This window comes from Cydia amplana, chromosome 26 (assembly GCF_948474715.1).
Source record: "Cydia amplana chromosome 26, ilCydAmpl1.1, whole genome shotgun sequence".
In the NCBI taxonomy this organism is placed as follows: domain Eukaryota; kingdom Metazoa; phylum Arthropoda; class Insecta; order Lepidoptera; family Tortricidae; genus Cydia; species Cydia amplana.
This window is the reverse complement of record NC_086094.1, coordinates 5,479,443-5,498,413: the sequence shown is the minus strand read 5'-3', so window position 1 is coordinate 5,498,413 and position 18,971 is coordinate 5,479,443. Positions and strand designations below refer to the sequence as shown.

General features: G+C 39.1%; 1 protein-coding gene across 1 annotated transcript; it reads left to right on the top strand.

Annotated features, from left to right (window-relative positions):
* The first annotated feature begins 363 nt into the window (after positions 1 to 363).
* LOC134660246 (spermine oxidase-like) lies at positions 364 to 17,027 on the top strand. Its single transcript, XM_063515992.1, has 8 exons — positions 364 to 507; positions 2,785 to 2,964; positions 4,834 to 5,043; positions 6,492 to 6,708; positions 12,341 to 12,519; positions 13,879 to 14,149; positions 15,789 to 15,898; positions 16,761 to 17,027. The coding sequence occupies exons 2-8, from the start codon at positions 2,792 to 2,794 to the stop codon at positions 16,999 to 17,001; spliced, it is 1,401 nt and encodes a 466-aa protein (XP_063372062.1). The 5' UTR covers positions 364 to 507; positions 2,785 to 2,791; the 3' UTR covers positions 17,002 to 17,027.
* Positions 17,028 to 18,971: the final 1,944 nt, after the last annotated feature.

Here is an 18,971-nt window from a genome sequence, read left to right as displayed (position 1 = left end):
CAATCAAAACAGGTGGTGGATCGCAAACTCCAATCTTATATTTATGGTGATATTTGAGCGCTCTAAACTGAAATAATGCCACAAATTGGTATTCTTGCGTCCGCACCCCATTTTATCGGTAATATCGGCCATAATCAGCTGTCGAATTCGGCGAGCCAAATTGGTGTTTGCGTCCGCACGGCCTGATTTGATGGGACAATTTAATCAGATTGGCGAAGAATTGTCCCCGTCTGGATAGGCCTTTACTTGCACCCTATTTCTGAACGAAAGGAAAATGTCATAATAAACGTCAACGTCAATAACAGGTGTTCAAGGTTCATGTTCATTCGGTGCCCTTTTCTCTCTGTCAACTAAAATAGTACTGATTAGAATCGTAATAAATTCTTATCTTTTAAAACCCTAAATCCCTAATTATTACATAACATTTGTACTGCTGATAATATTATGTAGTGTTTATCAAATCAGTGTCTCTTTATCAGTTCACGAAGCAAGTTTCAGTGAATAAAGGTGAGAATAAAATGCATAACCTAAAAAAAAACTTTAGTTAATAGTTATTTATTGTTTGGTGATATGTTTCGTTACTACGGTGCACCGTCTCTTGAAAGGTAGCTACGTAGTTATGTTAAAGTTTTCGTCTTTACTATTGGTTAAAAAGGAAAGGAATATTACAGAAATAAAGTACGTTTAGTGAAAGAAATCTTCAGAACGCCAAATATCGTGTGTTATTTTGAAGTTACATTAGTTACACATAGCTTGCGTGGCATCAACCCCATAGTTATCTCCCAAAATACAGTAAAGCAAATCAGCTAACCCCTTTTTTATAAGCTTTTATTTTTGTACTAGGTATCTAACATTGTAAAATCCTTTATGTATCAAATAACATGTTTTTCAAATGTTCGATACTCCTGTATTCATATTGTTCTCTTGTAAACTCTAATCTATTGACATTTTCATCTTTTGCTAACTAAAGTGCTAACAAAAGATACGCATAAGAAAAAGATACATATACTTATCTCATCATCATCTTCATCGTCTTCCTCGCGTTGTCCCGGCATTTTACCACGGCTTATGGGAGCCTGGGGTCCGCTTGGTAACTAATCCCAGAAATTGGCGTGGGCACTAGTTTTTGGGCATTAGAATACATATACTTATCTAGTAAAATAATATGTACAAAAATGTGTTTATGGTATTATTCACATATGTTTAGTCACTACTAGGGTTGCCAACTATTTTTTGGTGGAATATAGTATTTTCCAGAATAAGGCATCAAAAATATAGTACATTTCAAAAATATATAGTACTTTTAGATAAAATACTATACATCAGTGTAATACAGGGGGTCTCTGACCATGGGGCTTTAAATCCAGGGCTTGATTCTACTCGCTAAACTGAGCTACTTTTATTATGGCACCAACCCCGAAATCTCTAAAAAATTTTTTTACTTTTTCATACAGTTTAGCTGATCAGATGTCGACGTTTTCTATGGAAAAGGCAAAAAAAATTCCCCGATTTTAGGGTTTGTCCCACAGTAAAAGTAGCTCAGTTTAGCGAGTAAAATCAAGCCCTGGATTTAAAGCCCTATGGTCAGAGACACCAAATACGTTTAATCGGAAATATAGTATTTTAGCGTACTATATATTTTTCCAAAAATATATAGTACAGAGAGCCAAAATATAGTACAATACTATATAATATAGTACGGTTGGCAACCCTAGTCACTACATGATGCATGAGTAAAACATTAAATTCTTATGTCAGAAGAATTTTAAATTGAGAATTATTATAGTAACTGATTGTCATACATATATGTAATTGGATGTAATTTAGAGAAAAGGATCCCATCCACAAATTCTGTAAAATTAATTCACTGGCAACGTTTTAGCACTACACTCGTACCCAATTCTAGTGTTTTTCCGCTTTGTAGAGGAAGTCGACTACGAAGAGAGTAACACTGATTTAAACTTTCACGATTTTTACACATTATTAAATTATACAACGGGACTTAATCGCGTATCTAAGTTTTAAGATTTACCTCCGACGTTTCGAGGACGGCGTTGTCCCCGTGGTCTCGGAGAAGACTGGCTTAAGTTGACATCAGCATCGTCTAACCGCGCGAGTTTTTCGAACTACCCGCACTTGGTCTTGTTTATCCGCTTGAACGTTTTGCGCACTAGGGATGTCACTCTGTCGACACACAACACTAACGATATTCGATTTATCCACTGTCGATATTCGTTTACGCTTACATTTACTAATGACTGGATTCCATGTGGATGAGATCTTGAAACCCTCGTCCCGATTGAAATTACTATGTTTTTTGATTTCAATGGCTTCCCGTACTTTCCTGCTGTAGAAATGACGATCCGTGGACAGGATTTTAAGGTTATGCAGCTCAATCCAGTGGTTTGGTCCTGACTCCAGTAAATGCTCAGCCACGGCAGACTTGTTCACCTGACGATTTTTGACAGCTGCAATATGTTCCTTAACTCTTTCTGCTATTGTGCGCTTTGTTTCTCCGATATAGGAACTACCACAACTGCAATCAATTTTGTAAGTTCTAACGCGGGTCTAACGCGAAATTAATTCAATTACCTTTATTTACCAACGTTTTGACACAGGTTTCACTGGTCGTGGTCGCTGCTAACTCAATTCGCGTTAGACCCGTCTATAAATGTGAGTTAATATGTGTTCAAAACGCGAAAGTTTTAAATATTATATTACAACTATGTTGACTACCTGATGGTAAATGAAACTATATTGTAACTCAATAAAATAAATTTTCAGCTCAACAATGGTACACTATGACACAATAGTAATCGGGCTGGGAGCAGCCGGTGTTACTGCCGCCACTACCCTGATCCGAGCGGGGAGACGGGTGCTGGCGTTAGAGGCGCAGTCCCGTATCGGTGGACGGGTCCATACTGTGCCTTTCGGGAATGGACTTATAGAACTGGGCGCTGAATGGTGAGTTGATTTGATACAATAAGGCTTGCTTTGTTTTTTATTTTGATATTACGAGGGGCGTTCAATAAAAAGTGAGAATGAGTATGTTATATACAACTTTTATTAAATGTTATTTTATTTTTCGACATAGTCACCTTTTAGCATAATACACTTAGTATATCTTTTTTCTAAACTTATAATTCCATTTCTAAAAAAGGTTTCATCTTGAGTACTTAAAAAATCTTGTACTGCAGCGACTACCGCGTCGTCGTCTTCAAATTTCTTGCCTCTTAGGTATTCCTTCAATCTCGGAAATAGGTAGAAATCACTAGGGGCGAGGTCTGGTGAATACGGAGGATGCTTAAGGATATCGAACCCAGCATCACGTATTGCAGCCATTGCAACGGCGGACTTGTGTGCCGGTGCATTGTCCTGATGGAACAACACAATTTTCGAGAGTTTACCTCGCCGTTTTTCACGGATCTCATTGCGCAATGTTGCTATTTGTTTGGCATATAAAGAGCCCGTAATAGTGGCTCCATGCTCGAGATACTCAATCATTACGACCCCTTTACCATCCCAAAAAACAGAGCCCATGACCTTACCGGCAGATGGGCCCACCTTGAATTTCTTCGGAGTTGGAGATGATGGCCTTTTCCATGTCATAGACTGCAGTTTCGTTTCAGGGTCGTAATGATGGAGCCATGTTTCGTCCATTGTTATAAATCGCGTCAAAAAAAGGTCCCGATCTTGCTGTATCAGATCCAAAGCTTCTTGACAAATCTCGACTCTAGTTTGTTTTTGCGTGTCAGTAAGCATTCTGGGTACCCAACGCGCTGATACCTTTTTCATACCCAAGCGTTCATGTAAAATATTATGCACGCTCCCCGTTGAAATCTTTACATTTTCAGCAATAAAACGAACCGTGACACGACGATCCGCCAAAACTAAGTTTTCGACTTTTTTCACAATTTCTTCAGTTACTGCTGTAGTAGGGCGTCCGGAGCGGGGGTCATCCATGGTCGATGTTCTTCCACGTCTAAATTCGGCGCACCAACGTGCAACTGTCGAATATGGAGGAGCATTAGACCTTAAAGTGTCCCGTAAATCTAAATTGACTTGGTCCGTAGAAAAAATTTTCAAACACAAGTATTTGATAACGGCGCGCAGTTAAATTTTCTCAATTTTCGCTAACATACTCAATAGCATCGCAAAGAAATCGCCGTAATTTTTTTTTTAACAAAAAATCAGTTAGTTTTTTTTTCATGGCAATCAGCTAGGTAGATTAGCTTTACCGGCCAGTATTTACTTTCCTAATATTTAAAGAGTTTGCATCTCATTCTCATTATATATTGAACGCCCCTCGTATTAAAATACACAACAAACTGCTGATGGCTTTGTTCTGTTATAAATCTAATGAATCTAATCCAATCTAGAACGACTCAGCCATGAGGTTACGACAAGGAAGAAGAATAAATAAATTTTTAAAGTGAAAACTTCTTTAGCGGCGCTGTGCACTTTTTGAGGTGGGTAAAAAATGTTAAACTCGAGACAGCGTAAGACGATCACGTGACCGTAAGATTTAGATGGCCACTCATTTAGATGGCATTTAAATCAATGAAGAAAAACTCAATGACATTACATGAAAAACTGTTACATGTCATGTCATTGAGTTTTTCTTTATTAATTTAAATGCCATCTAGTGAGTTTCGCTCTAACTGGTATTAATATAACTCGAGTACTAACAGTGATGTGCTTAGGGGTTTCAAGTAATTAACGCTAACGCTAGATGGCGTTAACCTCAATTATACATAGTGCATTTTGCACTAGTCATTGAGTTTTCACTTCTGCCAGCACTCCCTGAGTGCAACCCGTTGTTTTTTTTCCCAGGATCCATGGCAACCAAAAAAGCCGCGTGTTCGACCTGACCACCCAGCACAACATCACCACCGTGCCTCAGAGCCTGATAATGGCGCCGTTCCGGTCAGATGGTTCAGGAGTTGACGCAGAACTGGTGAACGAACTGCTGGACATAGCTCTGCACATAGTCGACCATCCGCCGGACCAGCCTGAACCGCTGGGGACCTTCATTACTTACAAGTAATTAATTAAGCATTTTAATTTGACGAAGCCTGAGGTGGATGAGCTTTCTGTATGATGACGAAGCCTGCGCTGTGGATCCTATGCTACCTATGCTGTGATTATTGTGTATTAACAATATCATATTCTATATTCTTTTAAATAAAATTTAGTTCAGTAATTTGACATTGGGAAAGGAAAACTGACATATTTTCTTGTGAGTTTTGAGCGAAATATTAACTATTACCTAAATTAAATTACTATTTATTTATTAATTAAGTTATTTTCATACGTTGAGCAATCACTACATAGTATAAAACAAAGTCGCTTCCCGCTGTCTGTCTGTCCATATGTATGCTTAGATCTTTAAAATTACGCAACGGATTTTGATGCAGTTTTTTTTTAATAGATAGAGTGATTCAAGAGGAAGGTTTATGTATACTTTGTTAACCCGTGCGAAGCCGGGGCGGGTCGCTTGTTTGTAATAAATTACATAATTTTAGGGGAAGCAACGGTAAGCCTTTAGTGTCCTTAATTTTAAGTATTACGTTAAAATCCTTATTTAAATAAGTAGATTCTATAAGAGCTATTACAAACTAAGAGGAAAAACCGAGTTTGACAGCCAAACTTCGTACCTATACCACGAGTTTGACACTGACACGTTCGCTAAAATCTGCGTAGCTTACTTTCTATACATCTCGCTTGCACCACCTCACACTAAATGAAATGAAATAAATGAAATATATTTATTTGTAAAGAAATGGGTATACATAAATGATCTTATTCTATAGTTAGTGTCTCCATTTTCAGCCTATTACAGACATACAAATTAAATAACCTTACAACTATATTTACAGAACTTATTATATCTAATTGTATACTAGTACGAGCGAGATGTAAAGAAAGTAAGTTGCGAACATGCTAGCGAATATTGTCTGGTCAGTGTTAAACTAGTGGTAGGGCATGTTTTGTGGTAACGGTTTTTTTTATATGAAAGCAGATTTTCTATCTGTGGCTCATAGACAAGTTTTATCAAAATAGGTTCATCCATTAAGGCCCGTCTCCATATTGCGCGGCAAACTATCGAACATTGGCTCGCGAGGCAGCCGCGCGCAATGGATACCGGGTTGGCTCGCGAGCCAACGCGATCTGATCGAGTTGGCTCGCGAGCCAACCCGGTATCCATTGCGCGCGGCTGCCTCGCGAGCCAATGTTCGATAGTTTGCCGCGCAATATGGAGACAGGCCTTTACGTTAGTAATTGTAAAACGTTTAATTTACAATATCGTTATATAAAGTTAGTCATTGAACCAATTTGTCAGTAAATAAGAACAAAAAAAACTGTACTCATCCTTTTCTTTTTGGTGCTAGTACTAGTGTAAGACAAAGATAGTATGATTCTCTCTGTCTATGTTTGAAATGAGACAGTCCTTTGAAATACTATATGTAACTACTTTTTTAAAATTTCAGGCTAAGGGAATACATAGCCGAGCACAAGCCAGACCTTCTAAAAGACGAGGACTTCATAACGGAATTTCTCGAATTCGCGAACCTCCTCACCAATAACTACGAGGCGTCTGACGACTGGACGGAGGTGACCACCATCAGCCGGTACGAGGAGCTGGACGGGCCGCAGCTGATCAGCTGGCATGGATATGGATACAAGACCTTCTTTGAGATTATGCTGGTAAGTGTAATAAGTTTTTGTCAAAAATTTCATTTTTGATACAAGCTTTTCGCTGACTGTATTTTTCTTACGACAGACAACATTTACTCATCGAGTCAATTCTAAAAACCCCTAACACAATTAGGTTGCGTTGTTTCATCACAGAGTTCCTATGGCCACCTCCTGTCTCCATCATCAGATCAGCTCGATGGTACCATAATATTGCATTGTCACCAGACTTACATGTGTATGCAAAATTTCAGCTCAATCGGAAACCGGGAAGTGGATCAAATTTAACTTGCAAGATTCCATTACATGTTAGTTACATACAGGTCGACCTAATAAAAGCTTGTTAAAAATATGGGAGCACACATCATACTCAAAAATATGTCCCATAGCTCTTATCTGAGCGAATTAAGTACTATGGGACATATTTTTGAATTCCTCGAATTCGCGAACCTCCTCACCAATAACTACGAGGCGTCTGACGATTGGACGGACGTGACCACCATCAGCCGGTACGAGGAGTTGGACGGGCCGCAGCTGATCAGCTGGCATGGATATGGATACAAGACCTTCTTTGAGATTATGCTGGTAAGTGTAAAAATATGGCACACATCATACTCAAAAATATGTCCCATAGCACTTAAGAACTATGGGACATACTTTTGAGTATATATTTCAGGCTAAGAGAATACATAGCTTGACGGAGGTGACCACCATCAGCCGGTATGAGGAGCTGGACGGGCCGCAGCTGATCAGCTGGCATGGATATGGATACAAGACCTTCTTTGAGATTATGCTGGTAAGTGTAAAAATATGGCACACATCATACTCAAAAATATGTCCCATAGCACTTAAGAACTATGGGACATACTTTTGAGTATATATTTCAGGCTAAGAGAATACATAGCTGGACGGAGGTGACCACCATCAGCCGGTATTAGGAGCTGGACGGGCCGCAGCTGATCAGCTGGCATGGATATGGATATGTCGCAGGGAAATGATCAAAACAGAGATTTGAACAAATCTCTAAGGGATATGATCAAATCACGCAGGATGTTAAAATGGCGAATCCATATCATCATTTCCCTAGAAAAATTCAGTCATTTGACCAAATCACCGACTCTGTTTAGTGAAAAGACAAAATCGGCCAAGAAACGCGAAACGCTTTTTCATTTCACTAGATTTGTTTAGGGATTTGACAAAATCCCTAACCACGACAGTAAGTTGACGAAACGAACTCAAAAAGTCAACTAGTTTTATCATTTCGCTAAACAGGTTTAGTGAAATGATAAAGTCTCAACTGGAAGATGGTATATGGCGATTTGATTAAATCTCTGAACGGTTTAGTGAAATGACGAAAGCAAGTACAGAATACAACAGTTTACTCTCTACAGTTAAGCGATTTGATCAAATCTCTCGTTTTGACAGTTCTAAAAATGTAGCTGATTTGACTAGTATGAAAGTAGCCAATCATTTGTTAAAACATGTGTAGATTTGTGGCATCTTGAGTTACACATATGGCATTTTTTTTACATGCACATCTATTTCGTCGGGTGACAAGTAAAAGTCACTAAGTACTATCAAAAAATTAAAGTAACAATGCACTTTACGAGTATTACACTTGTAACAGTTGTAACACGGTTTATTGTCCAATAATTTCAATGATGTTAGTTAGTGACTTTTATTTGTCACCCGACGATTTGTTTTGCATTGTACTTTGGACTTTTTACAGGAACACTTCTTGAACCCCTGACCTCCAAATACAGATAACTTAGCTGCAATTTCACGTAGACTGTACTTCGTAGAGGGGACTGCTGCAGTGAATGACGTTGTGGTTGGCTGAAGTGCGTTTCTAGACAGCCAGTCTTTTATGATGCCGACAGATTTACCGATTTGGTACAGATTATTTTTAATATTTAAAATAATCCCCGGTACATTACTTCCATCTAATGGACCTCTGTCTACCTAGGGACGTCCACCAACACGTTTGATTTGATTAGCAACTCTTTGAATTTGTGCAGAGAAGTCTCAATCATTTATTCAGCCGATATAAAAAAAAAAACACTTAATAATCGCTTAACTGTAGAGAGAAAACTGTTGTATTCTGTACTTGCTTTCGTCATTTCACTAAAACGTTCAGAGATTTAATCAAATCACCATATATCATCTTCCAGTTGAGACTTTATCATTTCACTAAACCTGTTTAGCGAAATGATAAAACTAGTTGACTTTTTGAATTCGTTTTGTCAACTTACTGTCGTGGTTAGGAATTTTGTCAAATCCCTAAACAAATCTAGTGAAATGAAAAAGGGTTTCGCGTTTATTGGCCGATTTTGTCTTTTCACTAAACAGAGTCAGTGATTTGGTCAAATGACTGAATTTTTCCAGGGAAATGATGATATGGATTCGCCATTTTAACATCCTGCGTGATTTGATCATATCCCTTAGAGATTTGTTCAAATCTCTGTTTTGATCATTTCCCTGCGACAGATACAAGACCTTCTTTGAGATTATGCTGGTAAGTGTAAAAATATGGGAGCACATCATACTCAAAAATATGTCCCATAGCTCTTATCTGAGCAAATTAAGAACCATGGGACACATTTTTGAGTATATATTTCAGGGTAAGAGAATACATAGCTGAGCGGACGTGACCACCATCAGCCGGTACGAGGGGCTGGACGGGCCGCAGCTGATCAGCTGGCATAGATATGGATACAAGACCTTCTTTGAGATTATGCTGGTAAGTGTAAAAATATGGCACACATCATACTCAAAAATATGTCCCATAGCTCTTATCTGAGCAAATTAAGAACCATGGGACACATTTTTGAGTATATATTTCAGGGTAAGAGAATACATAGCTGGACGGAGGTGACCACCATCAGCCGGTATGAGGAGTTGGACGGGCCGCAGCTGATCAGCTGGCATGGTTATGGATACAAGACCTTTGAGATTATGCTGGTAAGTGTAAAAATATGGCACACATCATACTCAAAAATATGTCCCATAGCTCTTAAGCGAATTAGGAACTATGGGACATATTTTTGAGTATATATTTCAGGCTAAGAGAATACACAGCTGAGCGGACGTGACCATCAGCCGGTAAGAGGAGCCGGACGGGCCGCAGCTGATCAGCTGGCATAGATACGGATACAAGACCTTCTTTGAGATTATGCTGGAAAGTGTAAAAATATGGCACACATCATACTCAAAAATATGTCCCATAGCTCTTATCTGAGCAAATTAAGAACCATGGGACACATTTTTGAGTATATATTTCAGAGTAAGAGAATACATAGCTGGACGGAGGTGACCACCATCAGCCGGTACGAGGAGCTGGACTACAGAATAAATAATAGTACTAAGTACAGAAGACTCACTCTCTAACAAAACGCGTCTGTTACGATCAGCACAGATATGGCCGCTAGGTGGCGACAGCGCCACGCGCGGCTTATGGCTTTCCCCAAAATTGGGGCGAACGGATGTACTTTTAGCTACCTGTAGCAAAGCGACGAAATCGCGGAGTGAGACACGCCTGGCTGGACGGGCCGCAGCTGATCAGCTGGCATAGATATGGATACAAGACCTTCTTTGAGATTATGCTGGTAAGTTTACTGTAATGCGCGAATATTTTCAGCATGGTCTTACAGAAATATAAGTAAAGAAAGAGTGGTAAGTCCGTCATAGAGAAAAAAATACATAGAGTGCTCACATACATCAGTTTTAGTACCAAAAAGACTATTAGCATCTAGCATCGAGTAGCGGAACTATCAGTACTGCTACTTGACAATAGATGTAGCACCAACTGGAAAGTCTTATGCTGTTGAGATAAGATTTTCCGGTCGGTGCTACATCTATTGTCAAGTAGCAGTACTGATAGTTCCGCTACTCGATGCTAGATGTAGACACTGAAATTAATAGTCTGAACTGATGTATGGAGTGAGCACTCTTGTCTTACTATATTTCTCTATGACTCCGTACATCAGTTTTCTTACCAAAACGCGAGTTATTTCGTAGTCGACATCTAACGTCAAGGTAGTGCAACTATTAGTACCGCTACTTGACACTAGATGGCATAAGTTTCGCTACTGACGAAAAATGTATTACTAAAAAAATTTACAACTAATATCACCTATAGTCCGTCAACCAAATCTTGTCAGTAGCAATGTAAAGCAAACTAAAGTAGGGCAACACTCAAAGAGCAGTATTGCGCTAAGAAAAGCAGCAATGTACATCGAACCAACAGATTTTTTTTTCCGCTGAGCGCGCCCTGCGTACGTCAATTCAAATTGTCACTCGCGGCTTATTGAAAAAAATTGAAACATGGACGGACAATTTAAAAGCGATGTTAAAACAATGTTAATCAAAATGATGAACAAATTTGAAGATATCAAAAACAACTGCTTATATTCTCTTTGTTCCCTATCTATGTCTTCTAAGTTTACTAAAATAAAATCATATCAAAATGCAGATAATTAGATAGTCCATATATTTGTTATTTACAATATAATATGCCACTTGTTAATGTAAATTAGTGTACTATTCTGGATGAATATGACATACCTGTGTAATTTTTTTGATTGGTATATATTGTACAATATACATATTAAAAATAAAACAACTGATATTTGGGTGTTTATTTAATTTAAAGGTAAATAAGATAAGGGTCACTTTTCAACTTGGTTGCGTTGTACACGTACATAAACCGCCATAGGTAAGTATTGTCTGAAAAGATACTACCTACTACGAACGCCTTATATTGGGCAAGATTTAATCCTGCAACAAACATGTATGGATTAGGTAGATATTGCGAAAGAACGGCGATATAATCAAGGCTCTTAATACTGTTTAAAAGGTTTACCTTTGTAAATAGTCACAACTGATTGCTGAAAATATTAGACATGTGGGCCTATGGACGGTTTCCAGGACACAATTTATGGTCTTGTTGGATAGATTTAGGCATACGTTTTAATTTTATTTATGCCTTTTAACCCTAAAACAAAAAAACTGAACATAATCTTAAAGGTTCGAAAGAGTTCTTCCAATACTTGTCATAACCTCAATTTTTAGTAATGTTTACCATCAACGCCAACGAGCATGATTGTACATTGTAGGCCCCTTAGCTTTGCTTATTCTTATTTAATGTATTGGTATTTAATGGTGACAGCAGAAATATCTCTTGAAACAGAAACGATTCAGAATGAAAACCAAATGAAAACAAATAAGGTGACGGCTGTCATTCACGATCCACATTCCACAGATAAAACACAGATGACACGCGTTTTGGAATTATTTGAACACAGTGTTGCTAACCCGCGATTTTTCAAATTTGCCGCCTTTTACTACTGACAAGATTTGGTTGACGGACTTTATAAGCAGAAGGAGTTGAAAATATAGTTCCGGTTAATCTGGTTATATTATTAGCTAAAAATTGTTAAGTGTTAGAGATTTTTGGGTCGGTGCAACATCTACTGTCAAGTAGCAGTGCTGATAATTCCGCTACTCGATGCTAGATGGCGACTATGAAAATAATAGTCTTTTTGGCGCCAAAACTGATGTATGGAGTGAGCACTCTATGTATTTTTTTCTCTATGTCAATATATCGATATGCATGCACTCAAGCTTTGGTCTTTTCTCACCACAGAACACATACAAAGACGGCCCAGGTCTCCCCAACCTGGATATAAAGCTGGGCACCGAGGTGGCGGTCATCAGGGCTCCGCGGAACCCTACCGAGCGCGTCACCGTCGACTGCAGCGATGGCAGTTCCTACGTGGCCGACACTGTCATAGTCACCGTGTCCCTCGGGGTTCTCAAGGACAAGTGAGTGTGCTAACTTGACGCTCTACTGGACATGTAGCTGAATAAGGCGCGGGTCATCAGGGCTCCGCGGAGCCCCACCGAGCGCATCACCGTGAGTGCAGCGATGGCAGTTCCTACGTGGCTGACACTGTCATAGTCACCGTGTCCCTCGGGGTTCTCAAGGACAAGTATGACTTTTAGGTCTCATTTAGACGGTGTGAGAACTCGCTTGCGAGTTTCATTACATTGCGTGATTTGATCGGTCGGCTGAATTGATGTAACCTCAATGGTCCGCAATGTAACTAAAATCGTATACGAGTTCGCGCGCCGTCTAAATGAGCCCTTAGTCTCCTATGTCGGAAGATTCAAATGATATAATATTTAAAACTTTCGCGTTTTGAACACATATTAACTCATATTTATAGACGGGTCTATCGCGAAATTTATTCAATTACCTTTATTTACCGACGTTTCGACACAGGTTTCACTGGTCGTGGTCGCGGCTCACTGATGTCCCAGCAAAATGTCAAAACAGATTTGTGCAACTACCCGTCTATAAATGTGAGTTAATATGGATTCAAATGATATTCAATTAATTCAATGCACAATCGTACATTATCAGTTCTGCTAGTTGACAATAGATGTCGCTCATGTCGCAAACCAAAACTCTAATGCTCGACAATTTTTAGCTAATATTATAACCGGATTAACCGGAACTATATTTATCAACTCCTACTTATAATATTAGTTGTAAATTGTTTTAGTAGTACATTTTTCGTCAGTTGCGAAACTTATGCCATCTGGTGTCAAGTAGCGGTACTGATTGTTCCACTACCTTGACGTTAGATGTCGACTACGAAATTCGCGTTTTGGTAAGAAAACTGATGTGTCGAGTTACCACTCTTTCTTTACTTATATTTCTCTATGGTGAAACTGGAATAAAATAAAATATATGAAAAAAATTAATCTAATAAAAATCTATCTACTTCTTGTTCCATTGATATAGATATAATATTTTTGAAGTGAAAACTGCTTTAGCGGCGCTGTGCACTTTATGTGATGGGGAAAAAATGTTAAACTCGCGACAGGTAAGATTCGTAAGACGTAAGACGGACACGTGACCTGATCGAAAAACTGTTAATTCAATGTCATTGAGTTTTTATTTATTGATTTAAATGCCATCTAGTGAGTTTCCCTCTAACTGGTATTAATATAACTCGAGTACTAACAGTGATGTGCTTAGGGATTTCAAGTAATGCGACGAAATAACGCTAGATGGCGTTAACCTCAATTATACATGGTGCTGCAGACATTTTGCAATAGTGATTGAGTTTTCACTTCTGCCGGCACTCCCTGCAACCCGTTGTTTTTTTGTTTTAGGCATACAACGCTCTTTTCTCCGCCGCTATCCAAAGAAAAACAAACGGCCATAGACAAAATCAGCATAGGCGTCATGGACAAAATCATTCTATCCTTCGACGAAATATGGTGGCCGCACCACACTTCGTTCTTCGGGTTCATATGGAAGGGTGACGACAAGAGGAAAGTGGGGAAAGATGATTATTGGACCACGAGGATATATGGGGCCAGTCGGCCTATGGGATCAAGCAATTCGTTGACTTTGTGGACTAGCGGAAAAGTTGCTAAAGAGGTTAGTATCACAAGGTTCTAAGTTTTCATTTTTAGGGTTCCGTACCCAAAGGGTAAACACGGGACCCTATTACTAAGACTTCGCTGTCCGTCCGTCCGTCCATCCGTCCGTCCGTCCGTCTGTCACCAGGCTGTATCTCACGAACCGTGATAGCTAGACAGTTTAAATTTTCACAGATCATGTATTTCTGTTGCCGCTATAACAACAAATACTAAAAACAGAATAAAATAAAGATTTAAGTGGGGCTCCCATACAACAAACGTGATTTTTGACCGAAGTTAAGCAACGTCGGGCGGGGTCAGTACTTGGATGGGTGACCGTTTTTTTGCTTGTTTTGCTCTATTTTTTGTTGATGGTGCGGAACCCTCCGTGTGCGAGTCTGACTCGCACTTGGCCGGTTTTATGTGAGAATAAATTTAACCTTTTCCACGCCGTGTCAAACACAAAAGCTTCACTCAGACGCCACATCATTGAAGTGTCAAAACTGAAGTTGAACTTTATGTATATGCACGTAGGTCGATGTTGCTCTGTGGTCTGTGACCGATTAATCGGTCTTTGGCGTTGAACCTACGGTGCGGATATATAGGTCATTAGCGTCCAAAAGGTTAAAAGTGGAAAAATTACTGTATTGGGTTGCTGGGTATGGATGAGGTCTTGGTGGCTCAGATGGCAGAGCGCTGGAGTATCGATCCAGTGGCCGTGAGTTCAAGTCTCACCCAAGACAGTAATTTTTCCACTTTTAAATTTATTCTAAGCTTAACAGCATCGTTCGCAGACGTTTCTGCTTGTTAATTTTATTTTTTTAGATATTTCTATAACTAAGCATAGTTTCTTTGGCCTACTGTCGAGTAGATGGCGTTAATTTTGGACATTTAACAAATTTACACATATCAGTGAAAGAATAAGGATCAAAGTCAAATGGCGTTCTAAAAGTTTTAATCTTCTGTCGAAAGATGGCAGTAAATGTACTATGGCTACATAGTTTACCATGACAGTAACTCTCTATACACTATATACATGCTATATACTCTTTGATTATACTACGGCTACTCTGCTTGTAATCATATATTTAACTCATGGTATAATAATATACTCCGCCTGGTACTCTCTTCCGACCACGTGACTGACACAAGCCTACGTCATCATGCGACTGCGCTATATAATAATATGCAATAGCGCTATATAAAGTGGCAATGTTATTGTGACGTAGGCTTGTGTCACTCTGGGAAGAGAAGACCATGTTTTATTAGACTATTTATTTATTTTAATTTTTATTAAGATAAGATAAAAGATAGTTTATTCAAGTAGGCATATTACAATGCGCTTATGAACGTCAAATAAAGCTACACCGGCTCCAACCCTACACCTCTGCCCCGAGAAGATTTAAGTCCCCCCTCAATTGGAGGAGGGTATCCCAATATGGGACCGGCAACAAACTCGGCGGGACACATCTTTTCAAAAAAAATATACATCTTATAATTAACATGCATTACGAGAAAATAAGTAAAAAAAATACAATTGCACAATACATGAAGGTACAAATGGCGGACTTAATGCCTTAAGGCATTCTCTACCAGTCAACCAATGGGTCAAACCAGAAAGATAAGATAATTTATTAGACTATGTATTTAACTTATAGGTTGAGACACTGCCAGAAGAAATAGTGAAGACGAAATGTGTGGAGCTTCTACAGAAATTCATCGGTGATACGATACACATTACCGTGCCAACACCCACTGCCATTATAAGGTAAGTTCACTTGATATTTTTAGGGTTCCGTACCTCAAAAGGAGAAAACGGAACCCTACGAGTTGATCCGAACCCTACGAGTTTTGTAAAGAAATTTCATTCACGTTCCACATAAAAAAATACATTATTAAAAATTGGGTAATGTACGGAACCTTTGGAACTCGAGTCCGACTCGCATTTCGTTTTTTTTTTCTATTATCTATTTGTAGGACCTTACATTAAAACTGGATGCCAGTTTTTTTTAACTTGGCTTGACCTGCCGCCTGTTCATTTATTCAGCCCTTTGATCGCCACGCCTCTCGTGCGCGACGCGCCATCGTGAACCTTGTCGGAATGCACGAAGGTTGATATTGGCCTGTAGCCGCTAGCGTCAGTTGCCGTCTTTGGCGGTCAAAGGGTTAAAAAAAACGGTATTGCTACGTGATTCTAGGTCATATTTCGCGCCACAACCAGGCGTGTCTCACTCCGCGATTTCGTCGCTTTGCTACAGGCAGCTAAAAGTACATCCGTTCGGCCCCAATTTTGGGGAAAGCCATAAGCCGCGCGTGGCGCTGTCGCCACCTAGCGGCCATATCTGTGCTGATCGTAACAGACGCGTTTTGTTAGAGAGTGAGTCTTCTGTACTTAGTACTATTATTTATTCTGTGCCACAACAGAGTTATCCAGAATCTATAGTTAGAATGTAAAGTCCCTGCTACAACAGCAGAAGTTGCAAAGCGGGCGAGGTGTTCAAAATGATCTTGACGCGACTTTATTGTTAAGAGAATAAGAGCGTGTCAAAGTAATTTTGAACACCTCGCCCGCTTAGCAACTTCTGCTGCTGACTGTAGAAACGGCCTAATCAAATTTTAATTATTTCTAGGTCAACCTGGCACTCGAACCCATATACCCGCGGCAGCTATTCCTACGACAACCTGCTCACCCCGCAATACCCCGACGCCCGGGCATGGCTCGGTACCCCAATCCCAGACTCTTCGGGCGCCCCTAGGGTACTGTTTGCAGGGGAAGCGACGAATTTGAACCATTTCAGTACGGTGCACGGTGCGAGCGAGACAGGCTATAGAGAGGCCATGCGTCTGTTGCCTCACACCAGTAAAATATAACTTCAATGTGTAAAACTAATGTCAAAATGACAGAGACGATTATCAACTGTGAGGTAAAGCCGGTACATATGACCATTTTGATACGTATAAGTTATACAACCTAAATTACCGATAATAATTTGAAAACTACTATTAATACCGGTACTCATTTGAAATATTACCGTAATACCGGTAATGATTTTAAACGGTATTTAAATATATCAAATTAGCCGGTATTGATATTAGCTAAGATATTATTATAAAATACTGAAATGACTAACCATTTTTCTAGTCTACACTATTTTGATAAATGTGGACTACACAAATATAATAACCATACAAAAATTACCGGAAATACCTATTTAAAATACCGTTATTGAGTAACAGCAGCCACTGCACCAAATTACCGGTAAGTATTAATTAATTAGCTAAACCATCCAAAGTTACTGAGTAAGTGAGTAGTTACATGAACCAAAGTTACCGGATAGTAACATTACCGTTATCGATAGCGATGTCAAAATTACCGGTACCCAGATATTAAATACCGGTATTTAAATTACCGATACTGGTTTTTTAATGGAACTAAAGTTATAAGAATATACAATTATACAGCTACGAGGGGTGTTCAAAATATTCTCGGTATGAGAATGAAAACAAACAAGTACGAAAAGTTTGATATTTTTATTTTTCAATATACTCCCCCCCTATGTTCATACACTTAAAAGATCGATCAATTATTTTTTTTTATCCCTCGTAAAAATATTTTTTATCTTTCGTGTAAAAATGCTCCTCCACTGCCGCCTTCAATGCTTCATCGTCAGAAAATTTATTTCCACGCAGATCCTTTTTAAGATTGGGGAGCAAAAAGAAGTCGCTAGGGGCTAAGTCCGGACTATACGGTGGGTGAGTAACAGTTTTAAACCCACATTCAACAATAGCTGCCTTGGCAATATGAGCAGTATGGACGGGGGCGTTGTCATGCAGAAGCAGAATACCTTTGGTTAACTTTCCTCGCCTCTTTTCTTTAATTACATCCTTTAATTGACGTAGAATGTTAGCGTAGTACTGTCCTGTGATATTTACACCTTTTTCTTTATAATCGATTAGTAATACTCCTTCACAATCCCAAAATATCGTGGCCATGACCTTGCCAGCTGAAGGGATGACCTTGAACTTCTTGGGATGAGCTGAACCCTTAATGTGCCACTGCATGGACTCTTGTTTACTCTCTGGGTCATAATGATGAACCCAGGTTTCATCTCCAGTAACTATTCTTTGCAGCACCTCATCAGGATTTTCACCGCACAGGTCAATAAAATCGGAACAACAAGCTACACGCATGTCTTTTTGAAGCCGAGTCAGCATTCGCGGAACCCATCTTGCACTTACTTTTGACATATTAAGATGGTCATGTATAATATCATGTACGGTACCAATAGAGAGATTGGTTACTTGTGCTATAGATTTTACCTTCACTCGACCATCTTCCAATATAAGTTTTTCCACTTTATCAATATTTTCTTGTGAAGTAGCTACTACAGGCCGGCCAGGTCTAGGGTCATCTTCAATACTCTCCCTTCCGCGTTTAAACTCGCTTGACCACTTTTGAATGGTAGATAAAGAAGGAGCAGACTCACGGTAAACACAATCCATTTCCTCTTTTATGGTTTTTTGATTTTTACCCTGTTTTGTCAAGAATTTTATCACGCATCGATGTTCTAATTTAGTTAACATTGTCAATTCGCACATGATGTTCATGTTTGTTCAGCAATTGCAGAAAAACAAAAGACTATCTCGGTTCGAATTATACTTTTTTTTAATGTCAATGAATAAACCTTAGCGGCCAGTAACGAAAGAAATTTTAGAAGAGGTCGTAAGATATCAATACCGAGAATATTTTGAACGCCCCTCGTATGTATTAGGAAAATATATTTTTATTGTATGGATGCCATGTATCTGCATTTTATACTTTGCCGTAAATTCTTGATACC